Source organism: Canis aureus, chromosome 17, assembly GCF_053574225.1.
Source record: "Canis aureus isolate CA01 chromosome 17, VMU_Caureus_v.1.0, whole genome shotgun sequence".
In the NCBI taxonomy this organism is placed as follows: Eukaryota; Metazoa; Chordata; class Mammalia; order Carnivora; family Canidae; genus Canis; species Canis aureus.
The window spans coordinates 31872371-31894792 of record NC_135627.1 but is presented as its reverse complement, the minus strand read 5'-3'; the positions used below and the strand labels follow the sequence as shown (position 1 = coordinate 31894792).

General features: G+C 36.6%; 1 protein-coding gene across 24 annotated transcripts in view; it reads left to right on the top strand.

Annotated features, from left to right (window-relative positions):
• LMO7 (LIM domain 7) overlaps window positions 1-22422 on the top strand; it is a 197390-nt gene that overhangs the window by 120211 nt on the left and 54757 nt on the right. For 23 of the 24 annotated variants that reach the window (XM_077855337.1, XM_077855334.1, XM_077855336.1 and 20 more), the window contains 2 exons: window positions 17722-17752; window positions 18714-18827. In XM_077855337.1, the coding sequence (XP_077711463.1) occupies window positions 17722-17752; window positions 18714-18827 (145 nt within the window). Of the gene's footprint in view, window positions 1-4875; window positions 5077-17721; window positions 17753-18713; window positions 18828-22422 lie in introns of those variants that run through there. The other variant, XM_077855346.1, reaches the window with a different exon arrangement.

Here is a 22422-nt window from a genome sequence, read left to right as displayed (position 1 = left end):
TTCATAGTGAAGAGGACAAAACCCTGCCATTCTTAGGCATACGTTCTGATAGAGAAGGCAGGTGATGAAAAACAAAGATAATGTAAGATGGTGATAGGATTATGAAAAAACAAAAAGAGGAGAGAGGGCCTGTCTGGAAGGTTCTTTTGGACACAATATTCTAAGCATATGTTGAGATAAAAATTCACATCCAGTAGATTTCAGAGCACTAATAAAACTGAAATTAATGTTTTAACAGTATCATAAATAGTTTTGGTATAATTATCTCTTAAGAAAAGTTCACTGAATTGAAGCTTTAGTGTGCTTTAAGAATCAGATAGGAGTACACCTGAAACTAGTGTAATATCATGTGTCAGTTGTACTCAAATAATTCTTTTTTAAATCAGAAAGGCACACTAATTTTTGAAGGTTGGGGTCCATATGTGTGTGTATGACTCCTGTCCTCCTCAGCACCTGTACTCTCAACTTGGCAGACTGCTGGCTAGCACTGATCAGATGGTTAGATGCTTATGATATGGATTATGCTTATGGATTTTCCTCAAGAGATTTGTTGTCCATTGCTCTCCTCACATATTATGTGTATATACTTGAACTGTGCATTCAATCATGAACCCACCATGGCTGCTGGTTTACCATGTGAATTCCAAGCACACCCACAGACTTTCAAGGCATTTTGCCTTCTGATCACGTTTTGGTTATCTACCTGCATTCATCTCCCTTCCACATAAGCTTTGTCACTTAGGCCATCTTCCTCTCTTTTGCTTTTCCTAGACAGCCATTCTTAGAGTCCAGGCCATCTTGTCACATCCATGAAGCCCACCCTCACTAGGAGAAGAAGCCAGACAGTTACTAGTCCCAGTTCAGCCAATACTGCCCATGTGGGCATTGGCCAATTCCCAGGCATTGGCCAATTCCCAGACCTCTTTATCCTTTGATTTCTTTATCTGTAAAATGAGGGAAAACACTAATACTTGCTGCATAGGGACCATTGTAAGGATTAAATGAGTTATTACAGGTAATGAACTTAGATGCCTGACATACAATAGTCACTTTATGTTAGCTATTCAATTATTAATTACTACTGATACTTTTTTATGGTGAAATCTTAGACTGCTCTTTGTTCTCTGGATTCCCATGGTTTGTACAATGTACACGATAACCTTATTCTTTCTTTCATATTTTTACTTGTATGGTTAACACTAAACTCTAGTATATCTAGAGCTAGGTGGAATTAAAAAACACTGGGTAAATGACGATATAGTAGATAAGAGTGTGCACACTGGCAGGCAAAAAGAATTCTTAGGGTTGGATCTTACACTTAAATGTGAGAGGAGCTGAGTTGCTCTTCTGTTTTGACTCTTAGATATGGCTTAATTTATAAATTTCCTAATGGTAATATTGTGGTTACAAATACTTAGCATGAGATCTCCCCTCTTGACTAAATTGTAAGGGCACAATACAGTGTTAACTATAGGCAGAATGATCACCTGATCAGACCAGATCACCAGAACTTATTTATCTTGTATAACTGAAACTATATGCCTGCTAAACAGCAATACGTCTTTCCCCCTCCTCCAGTGTGTGGTAACTATCATTACACTATCTGTTTCTGTGAGTTTGAATATTTTGGATACCTCATGTAAATAGAATCATTCAGTGTTTGTCCTTTAGTGACTAGCTTATTTCACTTAGTGTAGTATCCTCTAGTTTCATCCATATTGTATTTGAAGATGGCCAGGATCTCCACTTCTGGATATATATCCAAAACGATTGAAATCAGGATCTCAGAGAGGTAACTGTACTCCCAGGTTCATTGCAGCATTATTCACAACAGCCAAAATATGGAAACAACCCCTATGTCCATTGATGGATGAGTGGAGAAAGAAAATGTGGTACAATATCTACAATGGAGTATTATTTAGTCTCATAGTATTCTTAATTTTGTATGTTCACCTCAGTTAAAATCCTCAGTCTTTGATTCCCTATAGTTTCTTAATAAAGATGCAGATCAAAAATGCTTTGTGGTTAATAGGGTAGCTGAGTCTTAAGAAAGGATTGAAAGGATGAAATTCTTAAGTGTACTAAGCAATTTGATTTTATCCTTGGAAGATTAAGTGAGAAAAAAAAGTAAGGCATTTGTAAGAGGAGAAAGTAGGAGGAGAAACCCTTCCAGAAGAGAGACCTCAGCATGTGTGGAGGGAGGAGGGGTGTAGTAGAGGGACTAGTGTGGTTTCCTTTGCTTGGAGAGAATGATATGACCCAGGGGTATTCCTGAAGACTCTATGCAACATACTGTAATAGGAGAGGAAGGAACTTTCAATACTCTTGCCCTTGTATACAAAATTAAAAAAAAAATTGGTATTTAGAATAAACTAAGAACTCTAAGCCTATTAAATCTAAATCTTAAGGAATTGAAGGCTATAGATCTTATGATCACTTGATGTCCCTCCAATATCTGGATTGCCATAACAATAGTTGTAAACACTGACTTCATTATAACTGATAATATTCAATAGTGTTCTTAGAAAAAGATGAAAGCAAAAATGTGTTTCTGTATCCTAAATGTAAAGTACCTAAAACTATTGAATAGCCCACTAATAATTTACTCTTGTTTTAATCTAGTATATTATTAGGAATTAGTATTTTTACTGTTTCCTTAAAGACTTGCTTATAAATAGACGCTTTGTCCTCCTGATTTTAGTGACAGTTGTATTAAAGTATAGAAATGGGCAGAGTATTATTTTACCAGGAAGTTAGTAGTAAATTATCTTGTCTGAAGGTCTAAAGTCTTTTTTTTTTTTTTGAGGGTCTAAAGTCTTGTTTGAAAATCAATTCATTCATAAAATGATGAAAATTATGGAATCAGGAAGGACCTATCTTAGGTACACTTTTGAACTTTTAAGTATTCAGCCCCCACTCCCAAATATATTGGTCATGATTCTCTTCCTCCTCCTCCACTCATAAGTAAATAATTTGACAATCTGGTGTTTGAGGTTGGTGTTTTTCTTATGGTTTATTGAAACTTTAAGAAGAAACTTGGGGTTACATCACTTGAAAGCTTATTTTTTTGTCAGAAGGTTGCTTTTCTGGAATGACTTTGATAGCTTACTAATTATCAGTTACTTTGTGATTTTAAAGGCATTTTTAATTTCATTAGAATTAAAAATTTTCAAGGAGATAGATACTCAAAGTTGTCAGCCTTCAAATCTGGAGCACATTACCCCACAATTACAATCAAAGTAATATCTGAGGACATCTATTTATATTAGTTCGGAATGCTTAGTCATGTCATTCAGTTGACAAGTGTCCATTGTCTTTTTTGGACTTACCTAAAAGGCCCTCTAGCCAGACCAGTATGTCTCTACGTCCTTTTTAATTTGCAGTGAGAATTGTTAATTTCAGAAACTGTACTTTTAGTGAATGTTCCTTTGTAAGAGGTAAAAATCAGACTTTCAGAGCTGGAAGGAACTAAAGATTAATATCATTTGATGCAGTTCTTTCACAGAGGAGAAAGTGGCTCAGAAGAAGTCGAGTGGCATTTGCAAGGAGCCCAGTGTATCCTACCCAGCGTGGTAGGATAAGATAGGTATTCTGACTTCAGTCCCACCTCCTGGTTTGGGGTTATTTCCTCTGTGCCTCACTCCCTGCTTCACCAGAGCAGCAAAAGACTTGGACAAGGGTAATATTTCATTTTACATGATGCTAACCTTATTTATTTTGATGACTGGCATTCATATTGGCACTTGATCTACATTTTAATTTATTACCCTATTTTAGATTTAGTAAGCTGAATAACATAAGAGCTAGAATTAAGTTTCAAAGGAAACTATCTGCATGAATCAGCAGACCAGAATATGTTCACGTTATTTCACATTTTACCATGTGAAGAAGGAAGTCTACTAATGGCAGTTTCATTTTTTGTTGTAGCCACCAACCATCATACATTTTTTTTTATTCATGTTTTGCACCTCTTTTCAGCAATTTCTGTTTTCATGTTTTAAATTTGATGGCTTTGTAACTCTATTTACTCATGACTATTTTTATAGAAACTACTTTGGTATTGTAACTTTTTGTGTAGGGTATTCTAATAAAGTGGCCTTGGATTCACGCTCATTTAATCTCTAACCACATTCAGATTAATTATTCCAGTGTTATTTAGTTCAGATTGCCTTAACTGGGGTAAACAAATCAGAGATTAGGCAGTAGGAAAATATGTCTAAGGTAGTTTCTTACTAATGCCTCTTGTTTGTAGATGTAAAATAGCAATGCTTGATATGAGGAAATTATAAGATGAATGCAACAAAAAATAACCCGTGAGAGTCTCCTGACTAGTATTCCTTTAAAGCCAGAAGTGGTTGACTTTTCAGAAAATCACTTCTGTGCTTCTTGCTTCTTGAAACATTCTGTTCTGTGGACCCAATACATGTTTTTTATGTTTAGGTGTTCTTTTCTGGATCCCTTGGAGTGTTGGTGCTTATGGAGTGTTAAGTAATAAACTCAATGACTTTCCCTGTCCTTTAGATCCCTGGACCAAGACCTCCTGAGAGCCAGCTTAGTGTGCAGTGACAGCAACAAATCAAGTGCGTTTTTGTGGTGCCCTCTTAAGCATGCCTAAGCACAGTGAAGCATGTGAGCTTTATTCAGTGCATTCTTGAAAATTGTTGGCAGGAGTTCCAGGCTTTTCACTTAATTTTGAGTTTCTCTGTGCTTTTTGTTTTAAATTCTAGTTGGGTGAGTCGAGAGGAATTATGTTTCATTTTAACTTCCTTTTTCAGAGAAGTAGCTAAACTAGTTGAAGCTGTGGTTTCAGTTAAGATGTCATTTTAAGTTTTGTATATTTTTTAGGGCAGTGGCTCTCAACCCTTAGCATGCATCAGGATCACTTGGAGGGCTAGTAAGCCACATTACTGGGTCCCATCCCTGGTTGCTGATTCTGTAGTTATGGAGTAGGACTTGAGATTTTTTTTTTTATTTGCAGTAAGTTCTAAGGTACTGTGGATGCTGCTGGTCTGGAGACCATAGTTTGAGAACTTCTATTGTAGGGACTTAACCAATGGGAACTACTCCAAAGAGAAGGTATGTGAAATAGTTATCTTAAGAATATTTTTACTGGGCAGCGGTTTGGCGCCGCCTGCAGCCCGGGGTGTGGTCCTGGAGACCCGGGATTGAGTCCCACGTCGGGCTCCCTGCATGGAGCCTGCTTCTCTCTCTGTGTTTCTGCCTCTCTCTGTGTCTATGAATAAATAAATAAAATCTTAAAAAAATTTTTTTTACTTAAGTTTATATACTTAACAAAGCCTGTATTATATGAATAATAATTTTAACAAAAAAAGATTAGTCTTCAGAGTTCCTTTGGAGGTGATGCTACAAGTACACAAGTTACATTGACATTAGTAATGCATGCTGGTGGATGAATAATGGTAGGGCTTCATACTCATATAGCTCAATAGTTCATACCTATCTGAGCTATTGGGTCTCTAGAGTGATGGTGTTTTCAGGTAATGGCACTGTCCTGTGGGACTTTACTGGAAATTGACATTTAAGAATTAAATATGTGATAGATTCTCACCATTTTAGGCTGAAGGAATGGCATATTTGGCTCTTTAGTGAGAATTAACAGGTCCTGTTGTGTTAGAGTTTCTTTTTTTTTAATATCTTATTCATTTATTCATGATAGACATAGAGATTGAGAGAGAGAGAGAGAGAGAGAGAGAGAGAGGCAGAGCCACAGGCAGAGGGAGAAGCAGGCTCCATGCCAGGAGCCTGACGTGGGACTCGATCCCCGGACTCCAGGATCGTGCCCTGGGCCAAAGGCAGGCGCTAAACCACTGAGCCACCCAGGGATCCCCTGTGTTAGAGTTTCTTGACTGAAGTCAGAGTATAGGATGGGATTCAACAGGAAATGGCTGAAAGATGGAAATGGGGCATGTAACTAAAATTAAGTTCAAGATTAAAGCCCAGGCAGCCCTCTAGTTTAATGGGGATGAGAGGGAGTAAATGAATCGTCAAAATGTCCCCTTAAAATGATTCTCAGTACTTGGATAGATTTTTAGAGAGAAGCTGAAGTGTTTGTTTTGGTGTATGTTTTGAATACTGAATCAGAGCTAAACAGCATTCTATCTCTGAATTCATGGCATTCACAGTCTAGTAGAAGACACTGCGGGGGGTGGGTGGTCATCTGTGGTACATCACAGTATAATGGAATGCAGTCTGCTTTGGGTAGATAAGGGGCTCACATGGGAGAGGCCTCTGGGAGAATACAGGAAGTCTTCAGAGGCAGGTGAAATGTGAGCTTAATCTGAGAGAATGAGTAGCTCAAAAGAAGGAGAATATAATCAGGAGACTTCTGGAAAGAGAAAACTTTTTCTTGTCTCCCATGTAGAGCTGGGAGAAATCAGGAATGTTGAGATAATTCTAAGGATGTTTTGTGGGAAGAATGTTGGGTTTGTGCTGGGGCAAGTCAAGAAATGAAGTAAGAATAAGTGGGCAGAGCATAAATGCAAATGCCACATTGGGATTTTACTCAAGGGAAATAAGCCATAAAAAATAAAATAAGAATGTTAAGGAAGGACACCTAGAGAACATTCCATTTTAGGAAAGTTCTTGAAGTTCCATAAAGGAGGAGAGGAAGGTGTAGAGAAAGGGTGAAAACAGAAAAAGGCCTGAGAAGGAAGAAATGAATATGAGCAATATTAAGGAGCTAAAATTGCTAGGATTTGGTTGGTAGCGAAGTGAGTTTGAAGGGGAGGAAGTTGTTTGGGTTAATTAGGGTTTAGCTTTCTGGCTCTGAAACATAGCCCTTCACAGGGTTGGAAAATATGGAAAAATAAACAGAATTGGGGATTAGATGATACTTGCACTGGAAAATAACTTTTTTTTTTTTTTTTTTAAAGATTTTGTTTATTTATTCATGAGAGACACACAGAGAGAGGCAGAGACAGAGGCAGAGGGAGAAGCAGGCTCCATGCAGGGAACCTGATGTGGGACTCAATCCTGGGTCTCCAGGATCACGCCCTGGGCTGAAGGCAGTGCTAAACCCTGAACCACCTGGGCTGGCCTGGAAAAGAACTTTTTAAATTTTACATTCTGAGCTAATGCTAGTGGGGATGTAAAGGACAGATCTGAGACAAGTTGTCTGGGAAGTACTAGTTGAATTTGGTTTGGACTAAATATGGTGAAGGTAGAGAGGGGGAAGAAGAAAGAGCTCATTAGGTGCCTTAGTCTTAGAAATTTCAAAAAGATATTTGCAAAAATAGTGGGAAAATTGAAGTTGATTGCAGTAAATGCCAACTAGTCTGAAGGATATTGGATTGAATGTATATTGACCTTGAAAGTTAATTGAAAGGCAGGGTTATATTAATCTGAGTTTGAAAGCCAATTATGTTATTCCTTTGAAGCATGTCCATTCTTTCTCAGTGGTTTTTATAGGATGATTGGTGATACTTTGATAATATTATGAAATTTCAAGTGTTATGTGGAAGGCTAAATAGAAAATGGAAAATCTGTCACAGGTGGTATATGTAAATAGAAAAGTTTTACATAATGCATGATGTTAGCTTTCTAATAAAAGACAGGTAGCTTTATACAAATTGCAAGAAAGATAAACCATAAAATATTAAAGACAATTTTTTGGACAATCAATTTCTTAGACTTCATTTATTCTACTTATGAAGTAGATTGGTGCTGGTTTTACTAGTCTTGAGAGGTTTGGAAGATATAGTCACGAAGGAAGAGTAATTCTCCATTATCTCATTCCTTTTTCTTATGTCACCTGTACTTCTTACATGTTTGTAATTTTACTGTAGGACAGATGTCTTTGTGGATTTCCATATGAATTTAGTGACAGTTCAGTTTTGAATAGAGTTTTGTTGACACAAATTATATGCAGATAGTATTATTGTTGATAGTGGTTACTGTGGATGGTTAAAAGGGAGAATAAGGAATAGGTGCCATTAAAAAATTTTTTTTTTTTTTAGCTAGATGATAACTTCTATTGCTTTGATTTGGCTTTCAGGCGAGATGGATTTGGGTTTGAATTATAGCTATATAGGAAAACTTATAGAAAGTCATTTAATCTCATTAAGATTTGGTCTCCTATCTGGAAAATAGGAGACCAAATAGAGCCAAATTGAAGGAAGAACTCATATGAAATGCATATAACAATGCTGATGTAGGACTTGTATTAGTTTCCTGTGGCCACTGCTCAGTGACTTAAGCAACATAAATATATTCTCTTATGGTTCTGGAGGTCAAATGTCTAAAATGAGTCTTCAGGGGCTAAAATCAAGGTGTCAGGAGGTCTGGTTCCTTCTTGAGGCTCTAGAGGGAGAATCTGTTGTTTGCCTTCTAGAGGCAGCAGGTGTTCCTTGGCTGTTGGCTGCATCATTCTTTTCTCTGTCTCCACGGTCACATCTCCTTCTCCGATAGCAGTTAAGCCTTTCTCTTCTGCTCTCTTATCAGGACACTTGTGATTACTTTTAGGGCCCAACTTGATAATCCTGGATAATGCCTTGTCTCAAAATCATCAACTTAATCACCTGCAAAATCCTTTTTGTCATGTAAGGTGACATTTGCAGATTCCTGGGATTACAGTGTGAACATTTTGGGGGAAGGGGGTGTTGTTATTCTTGTCTAGGATAGTACTCAAATTATCAATATTGTGAACAAAAAATAAAGAATTGGAGATGGAATATTCGTGTTTAAACTAGGAAAATTTACAATAGTACACTATGAAATATCAGTATACAATATATTTTATATACAGTAGTATTTTAAAGAATGTACCTAACCATTCTGGATTGCATGAAAAATGGGACCTCATATATTATTATGTAATGACTTAAATAAGGTTTAATTGGAGGACCATCTAAACTGGTCAGATGTTACAGGACATATTTTAATATGACCATGATAGAGAAAATAAGATGATGATTTTTTACTACTTTAAATTTGAAGGATAAGCAAGCTTGAATGCATTTTTCTGGGATAATGAGAACTCTGGGCTCCTAGCTTATTTATACTGAGCTGCAATTCTTTGAGCATTCAGTATATATTTCCTGAGTGTCAGCTACCATGCAGGCCCTGAGTTAGGTCTTGCCCTTGGATATACCAGGATGTTTTTCATTAACTTCTCAGGTGTGTAGTCATTGCATGGCTGTTTGCTTTGCTTACACTTTTGATATCTTTTTCTAGATTGCAGTCATTAAATGACCCTTTCCACTGATTTTCAGCCCATAGGAACCTTGAGTGTGCTTTAAGAGGAGTTAAATTCTTAGATCCTCTAAAACAGTGGTTCTCACTCAACCATGGGCGATTTTGCTCCCCAAGGGACATTGGATAATGTCTGAGGACATTTTTGATTGTCATGGCAAGTATGAGTGGAGTGCTGCTGGTATCAGTGGATAAGGCTAGGAATGCGGTTTAATACCCTACAATGCACAGTATAATTCTCCCACAATGAGGAACTTATCCAGTACAAAATGTTAATGCTGCCAAGGTTGAGAAACCCTCCCTGCTCTAAACTTATATTGCCTCCATGAACCTTTGGATTAGATAAAATTGTGAAAAATTAAGGTTTTTTTCTATCTTGGAATGCCCCCACAAACATTAGATAAAGAGAAGTGTATTTAGAACAGGCAAAATTTAGGACTAAAATGATAAAATTAGGCTAGGGATTTTTTTTGAGGTTGGAAGGGGTCCTAATTTTTCCCATAGTGGAAATTAAAATTTTGAAACAAGTATAAGTTAGAGGCAAGAGAGAATAATTTACTTCTAAGCAATATGGAGACTTGTGACTGTGTAGGATAAACAAATAGTTTAGTGTGTATTACTTTGACTATGGAATTGTACTATCTGCACACATAGCTCATTTTGCATAAATTACAGCTGAGGAATCAGGATGATAGCTTACTGATAACAGTTTATATACTCTTATGCTTTGCCGCAAAGAATGTTCATGTGTATCAGAAAGGAAAGAAGTTTTTACATGCTAGGCACTTTAAATATATCTCAATTGGGGCGCCTGGGTGACTTAGGCAATTTAAGTTCCAACTCTTGATTTTGGCTCAGGTCATGATCTTAGGACCTTGAGATTGAGTCCACTGAGTCAGGCTCCATGCTCACTGGGGAGTCTGCCTCTCTTACTCCCTCCCCCCCTCCCCTCACTTATGTGCATGCTCTCTCTCTCAAGTAAATAAATATGTGTGTGTGTGTGTGTGTGTATGTGTGTATATATATATATATATATATATATATATATATATATATATGTATGTATATATATATATATATCTTAATTTTCATGAACCTAAAGGTAGATACAGCTTTATTTTAATATAAGAACATGTGCCTTCAGGAAACCAAAAGATTTTCCCATTTCATCTTATTTGTGTTTAACTTATAATCTTACTTATTTATAGTTGATAAGTACATGTCTTACAGAAACTGGCTTAGCAGGGGTGAAGTACAGGAAATCTGTACCTTGCAGTTGTTCTTTCACTCTGAGAATTATCATGATGCATTTCATTTACTTATAAGTCTTCTAGAAAGTGCTTTGGTAGTTTTTCCTATGTGGAATCTCATAATGAGCTAAACTTTTGCCAAAAAGATAGTAATGGGGAAATTCTGACATTGTCTCTGGGAGACAGATTTACACAGGATATGGTAATTGCCATAGATAGGTTTTGAGTCAACACTTCGAGCGAATATTGAGAGACCTATTTCAGGATAACATAGAGGCAATTGTTTTTTCAGAATTAAAAAAGGTAAATTATTTAAAAAATATATGATGATGGGAAGTGTGTACTAATACCTAACATGGTCTTAGTCTATGGATTATAGTCAATGGAAAGTATGGATCACATGAAGTCTTAATAGTTTTATGACTCTGGGAAAGTTTTAAGCTTTTGGAGTCCCAGTAATCATTTGATGGTTGTGGGGATTAAAGGAGATAATGTATAATAGTCAATGTCATGATTAATATGAAGTGCTTAATAAAGATAATTATTTTAATATACATTATATAATGAAGCATAAAGTAAGCTTAAAACAGAGCACAATTGCAAAATACTTCATAATAACAGTGTCCCTGGGGCGCCTGGGTGGCTCAGTAGTTGAGTGTTTGCCTTTGGCTCAGAGTGTGATCCCAGGGTCCTGGGGTTGAGTCCCGGATTGGACTCCCCACAGGGAGCCTGCTTCTCCCCCTGCCTATGTCTCTGCCTTTCTGTCTCTCATGAATAAATTTTAAGATCTTAATAACAGTTGGGCCAAAAAACATGGAAAAAATTTTTGAAATTTAAGTAAAATGGATCTCTTGTTGCAGGACTTCTTAGAACTTTAATTTGTTGTTGTGTATATTTGAGAAGAAAAGGTAGAACACCTGGGAAAAATTTTCTACCTTAAATCCTATTAAAATTTTGCTATCTTCTCATGTTTCATGATACACAGTTTGAGAGACACTGACTCTGAAAGTACCTCATCTAGCACATTCCAGTATCATGGTACTAAAAGATTTATGCTTATAGTTGATTTTCATATTGCCATTGAGCATGGGTTTGAGCATTTAGAAGGATACCTGAGATAGGTAGTTCAGTATTCTCCTAAATTGTACTTTTAAGACAAGAATTTTTTTTTTAAGATTTTATTTATTTATTCATGAGATACAGAGAGAGAGAGACAGACAGACAGAAGCAGAGGGAGAAGCAGACTCCATGCAGGGAGCCCGACATGGGACTCAATCCTGGGACTCCAGGATCACACCCTGGGCTGAAGGCAGGCAACAAACCGCTGAGCCACCCAGGGATCCCCACAAGAATGGTTTTGACAAGATTTTTGTTGACAATTCATTATTTTCCCTCCTTTGAGGAGAAGCAACTAGCAATTTAGTCATTGTGTATATGCATGTAGGATATTACACAGTTTAAAAATGATCCAATAGTAGTTCCTCAGCTCTTCTCTCAACAGCATTTTTTGACCCTTTTGGTTTCTCTTCCTTCTTCCCTTACCCCTGGCATGCCACTCTTCCCATCACAGGAGATGGTCCTCTGTCAACTTTGCTGGTTTCTCCTCTACTTATTAACCCTTACGTGTTGGGTTTTCCGGAGCTCAGTCCCTAGACTTCTCTACCCTTATTTTCTAGGTGATACTATTTTAGCCTTGTGACCTTACATTTCATCTCTATGCAGACAGTTCTGCAGATTATATATCCAACCTAGATTCCTAGCTTGAACATCTTGTGTGTCTAATTACCAATTAATCCCCATTTCTACTTTGTAAAGTGTCTCAAACTTAACATGTCTGAAACCAAAACCCACTATTTTCAATACTGCTGCTACCTGGCATTGTTACCTATAGAAGGAAATATGGGTAAGTCCCTAATTGACATCTTCTCTAGCCTCTCCCCAATATATTTGATATAGTTGAATGTGTAATTCCATTTAGTACACTGCCTACATAGTGGGTACTCCATCCTGCATTGAAAATTGACCATTTCTGGTTTGCAGTCTAATGGAGAATATATGTGTGTAAGTCTCCAGTGTGAAATCATTTGTATGTGACAGCAAACACTGCATAAAGTAGAAGAGAATTACAAAGAATATGTGGTTCTGAGGGTTAGAAAGAAAACCAACCTTTCAGCTTCAGTGTCATTTTTTTAGGCAGCGTCAGTGTCTTCAGATGCATGCAGTTTTCTTCCTTTCTTTTGGAGTGAAACTTAGCTATTCTTAGTAGGTGTGGGAGGGTGTGAAATTTAATAAATTATTTTTAACAAGCACTACTCACTTGATTGTCATGTTTGGAAAAAGCATTTTATGTTGCCAGGGCAAAAACTGTTAAGTTTCCAGGAGTTTTTTCTCACATAGGTAAGTTCAGAAATCATTGAGTTTATCTATTTGTGCTCACTAATTACCTCCAGATTTCATGCTATTTTCCCAACTGACATTTTTACAGTTTCCACATTCAGGTAGAACTGCATTCTGCAAGTTTCATGGGAGATGAAAATCTATGAGTCACATGTGTCTAGCATTACTGGAAGATTGTCCAATGGAATGCAGTTTCATTTTTAGGGATGAAGGTGGGAGGAAAGGAAGAATTTCAGTTTTTTTAAATGCAGCTTAGAGAGAAGGAAAGATAAGTGCAGTATTCTAAGAATTCATCTTGATCTTGTTGTTCACAGGTCTCTTCCTCCTGCTTGATGCAGTCATTAAGGAAAGGTGGTGGTATTTGCTCTCTATTAAATAATGCAGTGGATGAGCTTCCATTAATAGAAAAATAGAATATTTTTCTTTTTTTTTTTTTTGGAATAAAAACAAGCCATTTCCTCAGTAGTATTAGGAGTTATTTGCTTGTTTATGTTTTTGAAAATTTCACTCAGTACCCTTTAGTTTATGTGGAGGCAGCCATCTCATTTCATATATAAGAATAATGCCACTGGTGTCCTGAGAAGGACATCTGTTCTGCATTGTCTCCGCTGTCTCCCACTGCCACACATGTGACTCCCCCTTTCCTCGTACATGTCTGACAGATTGAAAGCAGATGCTGTCCACACACTTCTGCTTGTGATTGCTTATGAAATCATGACTCAGAGCCTCATTTCTTGAAATATTTTTAAAGTTGTGAACAGGTGGCCAGACTTCATAAGCAACAACTGGAGGGCAGAGATTACTTAGTGGCTTGGAGAGGGACCAAGTATCTTGTGAGTCCAGTTTCTGTAACATCAGCCCGGTTTCCGAAGAGGCGACATCCAGGTCAGCTGGTGCCATTCAGGGCAGGGCCAAACTAATTCTAGAAGGGCTGAGTCCCTAGCAGGCATCCCCATCTTACTCATTCTGGGAAGTCACCTCTGGGAAGGATGCCTGGGGACAGAATCTCCCAGTGAGTTGCAGTTGTTCTGAGGAACAAAGGTAGAAGCTTTATTCTGGGCAGGAAAGGAGGACTATAGGGCTATAGGATTAGAGGCCAAAACAAGGATGAATATGTATGGCAGGGAAGAGATAGGTACGGTAGGAAGCTATACTTGAGCCCCTTATAGAATTTCAGATTCCTTGTTAGCCAGAGAAGCTTGAGGGAGTGGCAGGTGGAACCACACGTCTTATCTTTCTTATTAGGATGTGGGAAGTGTTCCCTCATGGTACCCGAGGCAAAAATAATGCCACCGTGTAAGCCATTCCAGGATGGTAAATTTTGGTTTCAAGGAAGGTTTAGATTCTTTGGATTTTATCTTTCAGAGCTCTGATGGGAAGCTTTTCATTGCAGAGATTAGCATTTCATCTTTGTACTTAGCACTCTGAAGTTGGTTTTTGTTTTTGAATCTCTGCCCCTTTTTTGGCCTTAACAATGTACAGTCATAAAGAATTCCCTTTTACTGCAATTTTAAAGATAGTATTTTAAGAAAGAAACCCCATTATGGATATCAGTACAATTTGAATCAGTTGGATATGCTTTAAGCAAGCTAATGCAATTTAACTGTTCTTTGTCATCGTGAATATTTATTAGAAATCTCCAGAGATTTTAGGCTTTCTTTTGCTAACTTAGATTTCTGTAAGCAAAATAAATATGTTCAGTCAATATTTGAGAGCATCTGTGTACCATGCATTATGCTGGGTGTTGTTAATAAAATATTATGTGGTTGCCAGGTGTTAGACGTGTCTTTAGACAGGTGAGATATGGCAGTAAACAAAACCCCCAAAATCCTTTTGGATTCTGGTGGAGGAGAGGCATAATGAATACATGCAGTAGATGGTTATAAGTACAAAAAACAAAGCAGAGATGAGGAGTGTCAGATAAGCTGGTTGTAATTTTAAATATTTAGGTCAGCATGACTTCACTAGGAAGCATTTGTGTGCAGCTTGGTGAATAAGTGGGCTCTACCCTCACATAGCTTATAGTCTAGTGATAACTGCTTCTTGATGAGCACTTACCATGAAGCTAGGGATTCTGCTAAGTACCTGTGTATATTTCCTCCTAATCTACTGAACTCTGGGGAGCATTATCCCCAGTTTCATCAGAAGGAAATGGAAGTTTCTGATAGTCAAATTGCTTAGGTGAACATAGTAGGATCCAGAACTGACCTGAAGCCTATGCTTTTAAACATGGCATTGCACCAGTATTAACTCTTGAAATGTTTATGGAGAAGTTAGCCAATTTTGTAGATTGTCCTGGCTTATTTTTGGTTCTTTTGTGTTGGGCAGTAACTTCGTTGGCTCATGGAAAGTCAGCCTTACCATGAGATTCCCCTCAAGCCTGTTCTATTTAAAAGGTTTTGGGGTTGTGCCCATTGGCCACAGAAGGCAAAGAAGCCATGTGGTCACTGACTTCCATCCAGTGGGGTGTGTTTGTTTGTTGTGTGTCAGAGAGTGGCCTTTATTGACTCCAGCAAATCATTGACTACTTGAATTCCTGGCATTACATTTCAGTGATAGGATACTAATTTGGCTGGCCTATGTATCATTGTATGCAAGAGCACATTATAAATGCTCTTACTTAGAAGGGAATATAAAGTGCGTGAAAGATTAGAGTGCCAAGGTTACTGCATATTGTGTTTATTACAGAATGGACCATACTTGGATTTATAGTGATTGCTTCCTCAGAATAAAAAGTAAATGGCAAAGGAGTGTGTTGGAAGAGAAGTCTTTATGGAGGGATGTGGAAAGGAGGTCAGGGATTCAAGAGTGCTCTGTTGTTCTTTTTGCCCTCAGTGTGCTTATGATATTCTACTAAAAGCATCCCACTTTCAATGCAATGGCAATTTTCAGCATGGTCTGTCCTTTGTGTTGAGTATTAATACTTGTGCTTTGAATAATTTAATTTCTGAGGTGTGTATGTTGGTTATTCTTCTAAAAGAAGCTGTCTATTTTATAACCCTATGTGCTTTTTATTTTATTTTATTTTATTTTATTTTATTTTATTTTTGTATTTTTTTTTATTGGAGTATGGTCAGGTTTAAGTGATCCTCTTCCATTAATTACTTCCAAAGTTAAATGTTGATTTTTACAAGATGATTTTTTTTTTTTTACGTAGGAGGTAAGCTATGAAGAGATAAACACTTAGGTTGTATAGTTGATTCTTTTGATTTACTTTTTTGAAATATAATATGCATATATAGAATATACATTATAAGTGTATAATTCAGAGACTTCAGAGACAGGACACACTTGGATAGCCAGCTTCCAGATCAAAAGAAAGGAAAATATCCGTGACTCCTCCTTTTGCTATTGTTATGGAGGGAAGGGCCCCACAAGGGTAACTACTCTCTTTAACATCATATCTTTGTTTTGTACTTCCTATGAATGAAAATTACAATCTGTACTGTTTGTGTCTGGTTTTGCTTTTGCTTCTTATTGCTAGACTGAATCACATGGTTCTGTGCAGTTGCAGATTGTTCATTTTTATGGCCATATAATATTTCATTGATAATTTATGGGTTCTATTGCTAAAGATGCATGTGCAGCTTCCAGTTGTTTCTATTATGAAAGATGCTTTTGTAAACCTTCTCATATATGACTTTTGGTGAGTATATGTAAACATTTCTGTTGGGTATATACCTGGGATTGGAATTCCTGGGTCCTAGAATACATATACTCAGCTTTTATAACTATTACCAAATAAATTAAAAGTTAAAGTAGTTATACCAGCTTAAATTTCCATAGTAGTATGAGAACTTGTAAATTTTACTTTTGTCCTCTTTTGGAGAAGGTAGAGGTGCATGTTGTTCTAAGGGACATTTCACTTCATGATTGTTTTATGGAAAAGAATGGCTGGAGCTGTCTCACTGATTCTTTGGAAGCTAAGTTCAATGTTTGTGAGCTTATTCTCTCCTCTTTTTCTTTTCTGTATATGGGTCTTATATGTTAGATATGTATTTTACATATCTCCTGTGTACGTATGACATATATGTTTCTACATTTTATCTTGAAAATATACCACTTACAGACTTTTAGGCTAGAAGTCACCTAGTTTTGTCTTCTCCAGTCTTTGAATTAGTAACAATCCTGCTTCAGCGTGTCTAATGACAGGAAGCACATTAGTTTTAGGGGGTCCCCTTTGTCAAGTAACAACAAATCTACTTTTCAACCTAGATACTTCTTCAACATTGTGGTGACATCTGCTTCCTTTTAATTTCTCCCATAAATATCATGCCCTTTTACAGATGTAGAAGAAAACTCAGGATTCTTGTGACAGAGTGAAATTTCTTCGGGGAGAGATTTCATGGTCGTTTCTTAAACTGTAATTCTCAGCATCTGCAGGACCATGATCTGATCTCTGAGCATTTTACTCTGAGAAACTTAGGTGAAAAACCCATGGACAATGGAAAAGAAAACTCAGTGCAAAACTCCCCTTGCCCCTCCCCTGCTCTTAAGGTTTTGTTTTTTTTTTTTCCCATTTTTGTGCCATGAGGCACACTGACATCCCCCCCACATTTTGAATGGGTTTAAATATTGTTTAAAATAAAAATACAAAAAATGCAAATAGTGTGTTTATAAAAATCAGACTGTAATGAAAAATATGAGAAAAGGACAACCTTGCTTTTTATAGAAAATGGACCCATTCTATTTCATGAAATCAATGAATATGGAAAATTCTGATGGCTAATATGCCATCCAAGGTTTTTGAATGTCCAGGTGGTATTAATATTCATGGAATTTTAGAACAAAAATGAGTTTTTTCTACTTAATAATTTAAGGCTCGTAGATATTACTTAATAGGCATTTTCTTTTCTCTTTACAGGCAAGAAGAGACTGATAGGAGAGTGAAAAATGTAAGCTATATTTAAGGGAACATTATTAATGGTTTTTTTACTTACATGTTCTGTAATAAGGCAGCAGGATCTAAAAATATCTGATATATACTGTGAATCCTTTTTCTAATGGAATTGTTGCCAATAGCCAACCAGTCGGGAACTCAAAGTTTTAAATAAGCTTAAAACTGTATGTCCTCTGACGGGGTGAAAGAGGGGAGATGAAACCTGGGAGTGGCTCCTTACACGTGAGTAAGCTGGGAAAGGCAAATTAAACATACTTCAGGATCTTCAGAGGAGTTTGTCAAACCATCAGGTCAGACTTTAAGTGAAAATGCCGAATGTTTAAGAACTCTGTACTTCTATGTCTAACATTCTGCATATTAGAAGAATTTCTAAAAGTGTGACAGCTTTATTTTAAAAAAATACGAGAGCTCCTTATTTTTTAAAAAAGATTTTATTTATTTATGAGAGACACAGAGAGAGAGAGGCAGAGACATAAGCAGAGGAAGAAGTAGGCTCCCCACAGGGACCTCAATGTGGGACTCGATCCCAGGATCCTGGGATCAGAACCTGGGCCAAAGGCAGACGCTCAACCGCTAAGCCACCCAGGGTGTCCCACAAGATCTCCTTATTAAGGAAGCTGAGAACCACTGATTTTAAGGGTTCAATCTGTTTGTTGGAAAAATTAATTACTTTAAAAGTATAATTTGCTGTCTTCATAAATGTTTTCCTTTGTATGTACTAGTAGAGTATGCAAATACCTGTTGGAATCTGAGCTTTGGGTCTGAGAATATGCTCAGAGACAGAAATCTAAGAATAATTAACACTTTTAATGACTCTTCTCCTTCACATAATTGAGAAGAAAATCTACTTTTCAACCTAGATACGCTGTCTTCTGTCTAGAGTGCTCACCTGCATTAGGACTTGCAGTTAGTTACTGAGTAGACTGATCTTGTTGTTTTGTGGAATTTTTTTCAAGGTTTTGATAACACTGTACTGGTTGGGAAGAAAAGCACAAAGTAACCCGTACTATAATGGACCCTATCTTAATTTGAAAGCATTTGAGAATCTTTTAGGACAAGCTCTGACTAAGGTAAGGAAACCACATCTGGATGAGATGACTACTGCTCCTAGTACTACTACTTTTTCCTCCTCTTCCACACCTCCCTGTATTCCTTTCCTTCCACTTCTCCTCTTCTTTCTTCCTGCCTTCTGACAAATATGGCAGCTCCTGTTATATGTGCTCCACTCTAGATTTTATAGGGTAGAAAGGGATTTTATTTGTTTGCTCGTCTTATATGCCCACCACCAAGGAGTGAGTCTAGCTATTTATTTCTTAATTTTAGAAAATTCAATGACCTGCTCATTTGCTTCCTTTTGTAAGGCACTTGATATAACTTAGCTCTTTCTGTATTAGGAACTCAACTTGTTGTAGAGAGCTGCTTCAGGATATATTACCATGTGTGAAAATTACTCAGTTTCTCTATCTTAATATCTTGTTATGGGTCATTATATCTCTAATGCCTCTATACTCCCAATTTCCTCATAGTTCTGCCATATTGCTTCTGTTTTCTAGAGAGCAGTGAATGCTGTTACATGTAATGTGGTAAGGGGTTTAAATTAGAATCTTTCATCTTAGACACATTTCTAGTCCTTTATATCTTGGAATCAGTATTATAGCTTTTGAATGCTTAACGATTGTTTGAGGGGAGTCAACTGCCAGGGCTGACCATAGCTCTATCAGATTTTCATTTCAAAGGTCCAAATAAGAAAATTAACTCCCCCAGGGGAATATTTACATAGGGGAATTTGCATTGCTCAGAAGAAAATAAGTAGCTAAAATAATACACCATCATCTAATTAATAGTAGTTGCTCTGTGGATTTTTATGGCCATTAAATGATACTGTCCCAAGAAGGTATTTAACATTAATCTCTGGCACATGGTAAGGATGTGATAAAAGTTAGTTACCATGATTGGAAGATAGAAATTTTAGGTCAGGATGAAAATGAGCACCTTGCCTTACATCTACTCTGATCTTCAAATACTTTTGCCTGAGCCCAGCCACATACATTGTAAAAGCGGAGATTGCAGAGCTTAGATGGTTAAGATATTCCTTCTTGATTTTTTTATTATTTTTGAATCATAGAGAGTTGAGGGAGTTTCCCTCAAATTGCTTGAAATGGTTAATACAGGTTATAGAGTTATTCTGCACAAGCCTTATAAATGTTGGGAGAACATTCACAGTAGGCGCATCCTCCTAGAGTACTACTGTCTGACCGAGACAGATGAACAGATAGGTCACCACAGTGGGAGAGGATAAGATAGCGATGGATGAATGTCCAGGTGGCTTGAGATATGAGCAGAACCTTGCTTTACAGTTATGTCAGCCAGGAAAACTTATGGTTAAAAATAATATGGGACTTTGGCTCCTGTATTAGTGCTCTCTTACGCCTTTGGTTCTTTTTATGGCAGTCTGACTCAGGTTGAATAATCCTAGTACAGCATTTGTGCTGGGAATGCTTTATTAAAAGCTATTTCCTGCCAGCAGTGTCAAAACCAGAGTCGATAAAACATTTTGATAGATAAAACTGCAGTTGTTTCCATTCCATGGGGATGAGGATAGCCATAAGAACTGTATAAATATCTATGATCACTGTTTTGCATCTGTTCAGTTAAAAAGTTATTGTGTTCAGATGTTTCACACTGAAATAGAAAATGCTTAATGGCCAATATAAAATGTCAATTAAAAAAGTTACGTGGTAAGCTGTTGTACCTGAGTCATCATATAAACTGGAGGTGATTCATTTTAGATGACTTGTCAGATGGAAGTCCTCATAAAAACCAGGTACCAGGGCCAGACTCAGGTTCTTTTATAACTGAGGTTACCCATCACCAATAACTTGAACATTTTATGAGGTCAAAAGTCATCTTACTCTGTGTTCAGGACTCTGGACTTCAACGAGTACATGTCTGAGAAAACTGATGAAATGAAAGATGTACTTAAAATTTTTTTATATTTCGAGAAGTATTTTGGTGGTTTCAGCTCTAGGCCCAGCTCCCCCAGCTCCTTGGAAATACAGTACAAGATGTAGGTGCTTACATTTTCACAGTAGATGTCAACTCTAATGTCAGTGTGTCTGGCATCTAACAAAAAGGAGATCTCACATAAATCTACTAGATCTTATGGGTGCTTCCTACATTGGTCAGACATTTGAACCAGGAATTGACAGATCCAGTCTCAGCCAAAAGTATGTCCAAGACAGCTGCTAATTATGCATTGTACACATTTTTTTTCAATGTTATCCATATGTTGAAAATGTTCATAATTGAAAGTTGAAAGAATTGTACAACAAATACCCAGATATGTACCATCTGATTGAATTATTAACACCTTCCCCTACTGGCTTTACATGACTATATTTATCTGTTTTTACTTTAATCATTTCAAGGTAAATTACAGATCTCTCACTCAAAAACTCAGCATACATCTCTTAAGAGTAAAAATATTCTTCTGAATAACTACAATGTCTATTATACTGAAGGAAATTAATAAATATTTCCTTCTATCTAATATTAAGTCCATATTCAAAATTTCCCAATTGTCTCCTGACTTTCTTTTCTGTCTTATTTTTATCTGAATTCTGATTTAATCAAGATTCAATTCACATATTACATCTGGTTGTTAGTATTATATTCTTTAAGCTGTCTCTGTACTTTGCTCATCTGCAGCTAGCATTTCTGATTTATATACTAATGACCAACTTACCTTTTCTGAGGCAAAAATTAGTTATTAGTTATTCTTGGATTACTATATATTGGGACTATACTAAGGACTTTGTAATTTTATTGCAATCCTAATTTTAAAAAGTTCAGTTTTATTTTGCTATTAACATTATCATAGAGAAATGTTATTCAAAATAATGTATTTATATATATGTATTTTTAAACATTTTATTTTTAAATAATCTCTTCACCGAACATGGGGCTCGAACTCACAATCCCAAGATCAAGCATCCCATGCTCTACTGACTGAACCAGTCAGGCTCCCCCAAAATTATGCTTTTAAATCAAGTTCCATATGGTTTACACACCTATAATCATGTTTGTTGTATGTCTACATATGTCTTACGTGAGCCAAACAAACACTTAGGTTCAGGGAAAGTAAATTTGGAATGTCCACAAACAAGTCTGCTTTCCTTGGCTCAGATCTAGGTTTTATAATCAATGAAAATGAATGAATTCTGTGGTGTATATCTGCTGCCCTTCCCCTTCTTTCTTTTTTTAAGGGTTTTTTTTTTTTTTTTTTTTTTTTAAAGAAACCATAATAGTTATAGTGATTGTATTATAAACCTTCCAAATATTTCCTGGAGGTAGGCTGACTATAATCCTATTAACTTACCTCCTTTTGGGTATCAAAATTAAGGTTGGCATTTTGCTTTGATTCCTCTCATGTTTATTACCAGATAAATGTAAATAATCAATCATTTATTTTAGCAAATGAATGTGTTATTAGCTTTTCTTCTTTCTATTAAAATGTTTCCCCCTTATTTTTAAATAAACTATACTTTTATTAAATAACATTGCATACCTCCCCCTTTTTTTTTTCCCAAATACCTCCTTATTGTTACATAAGTGCCAAGTATTGTGGGAACACATTTACAGGTTTATACTCCAATTTTTGCCAGA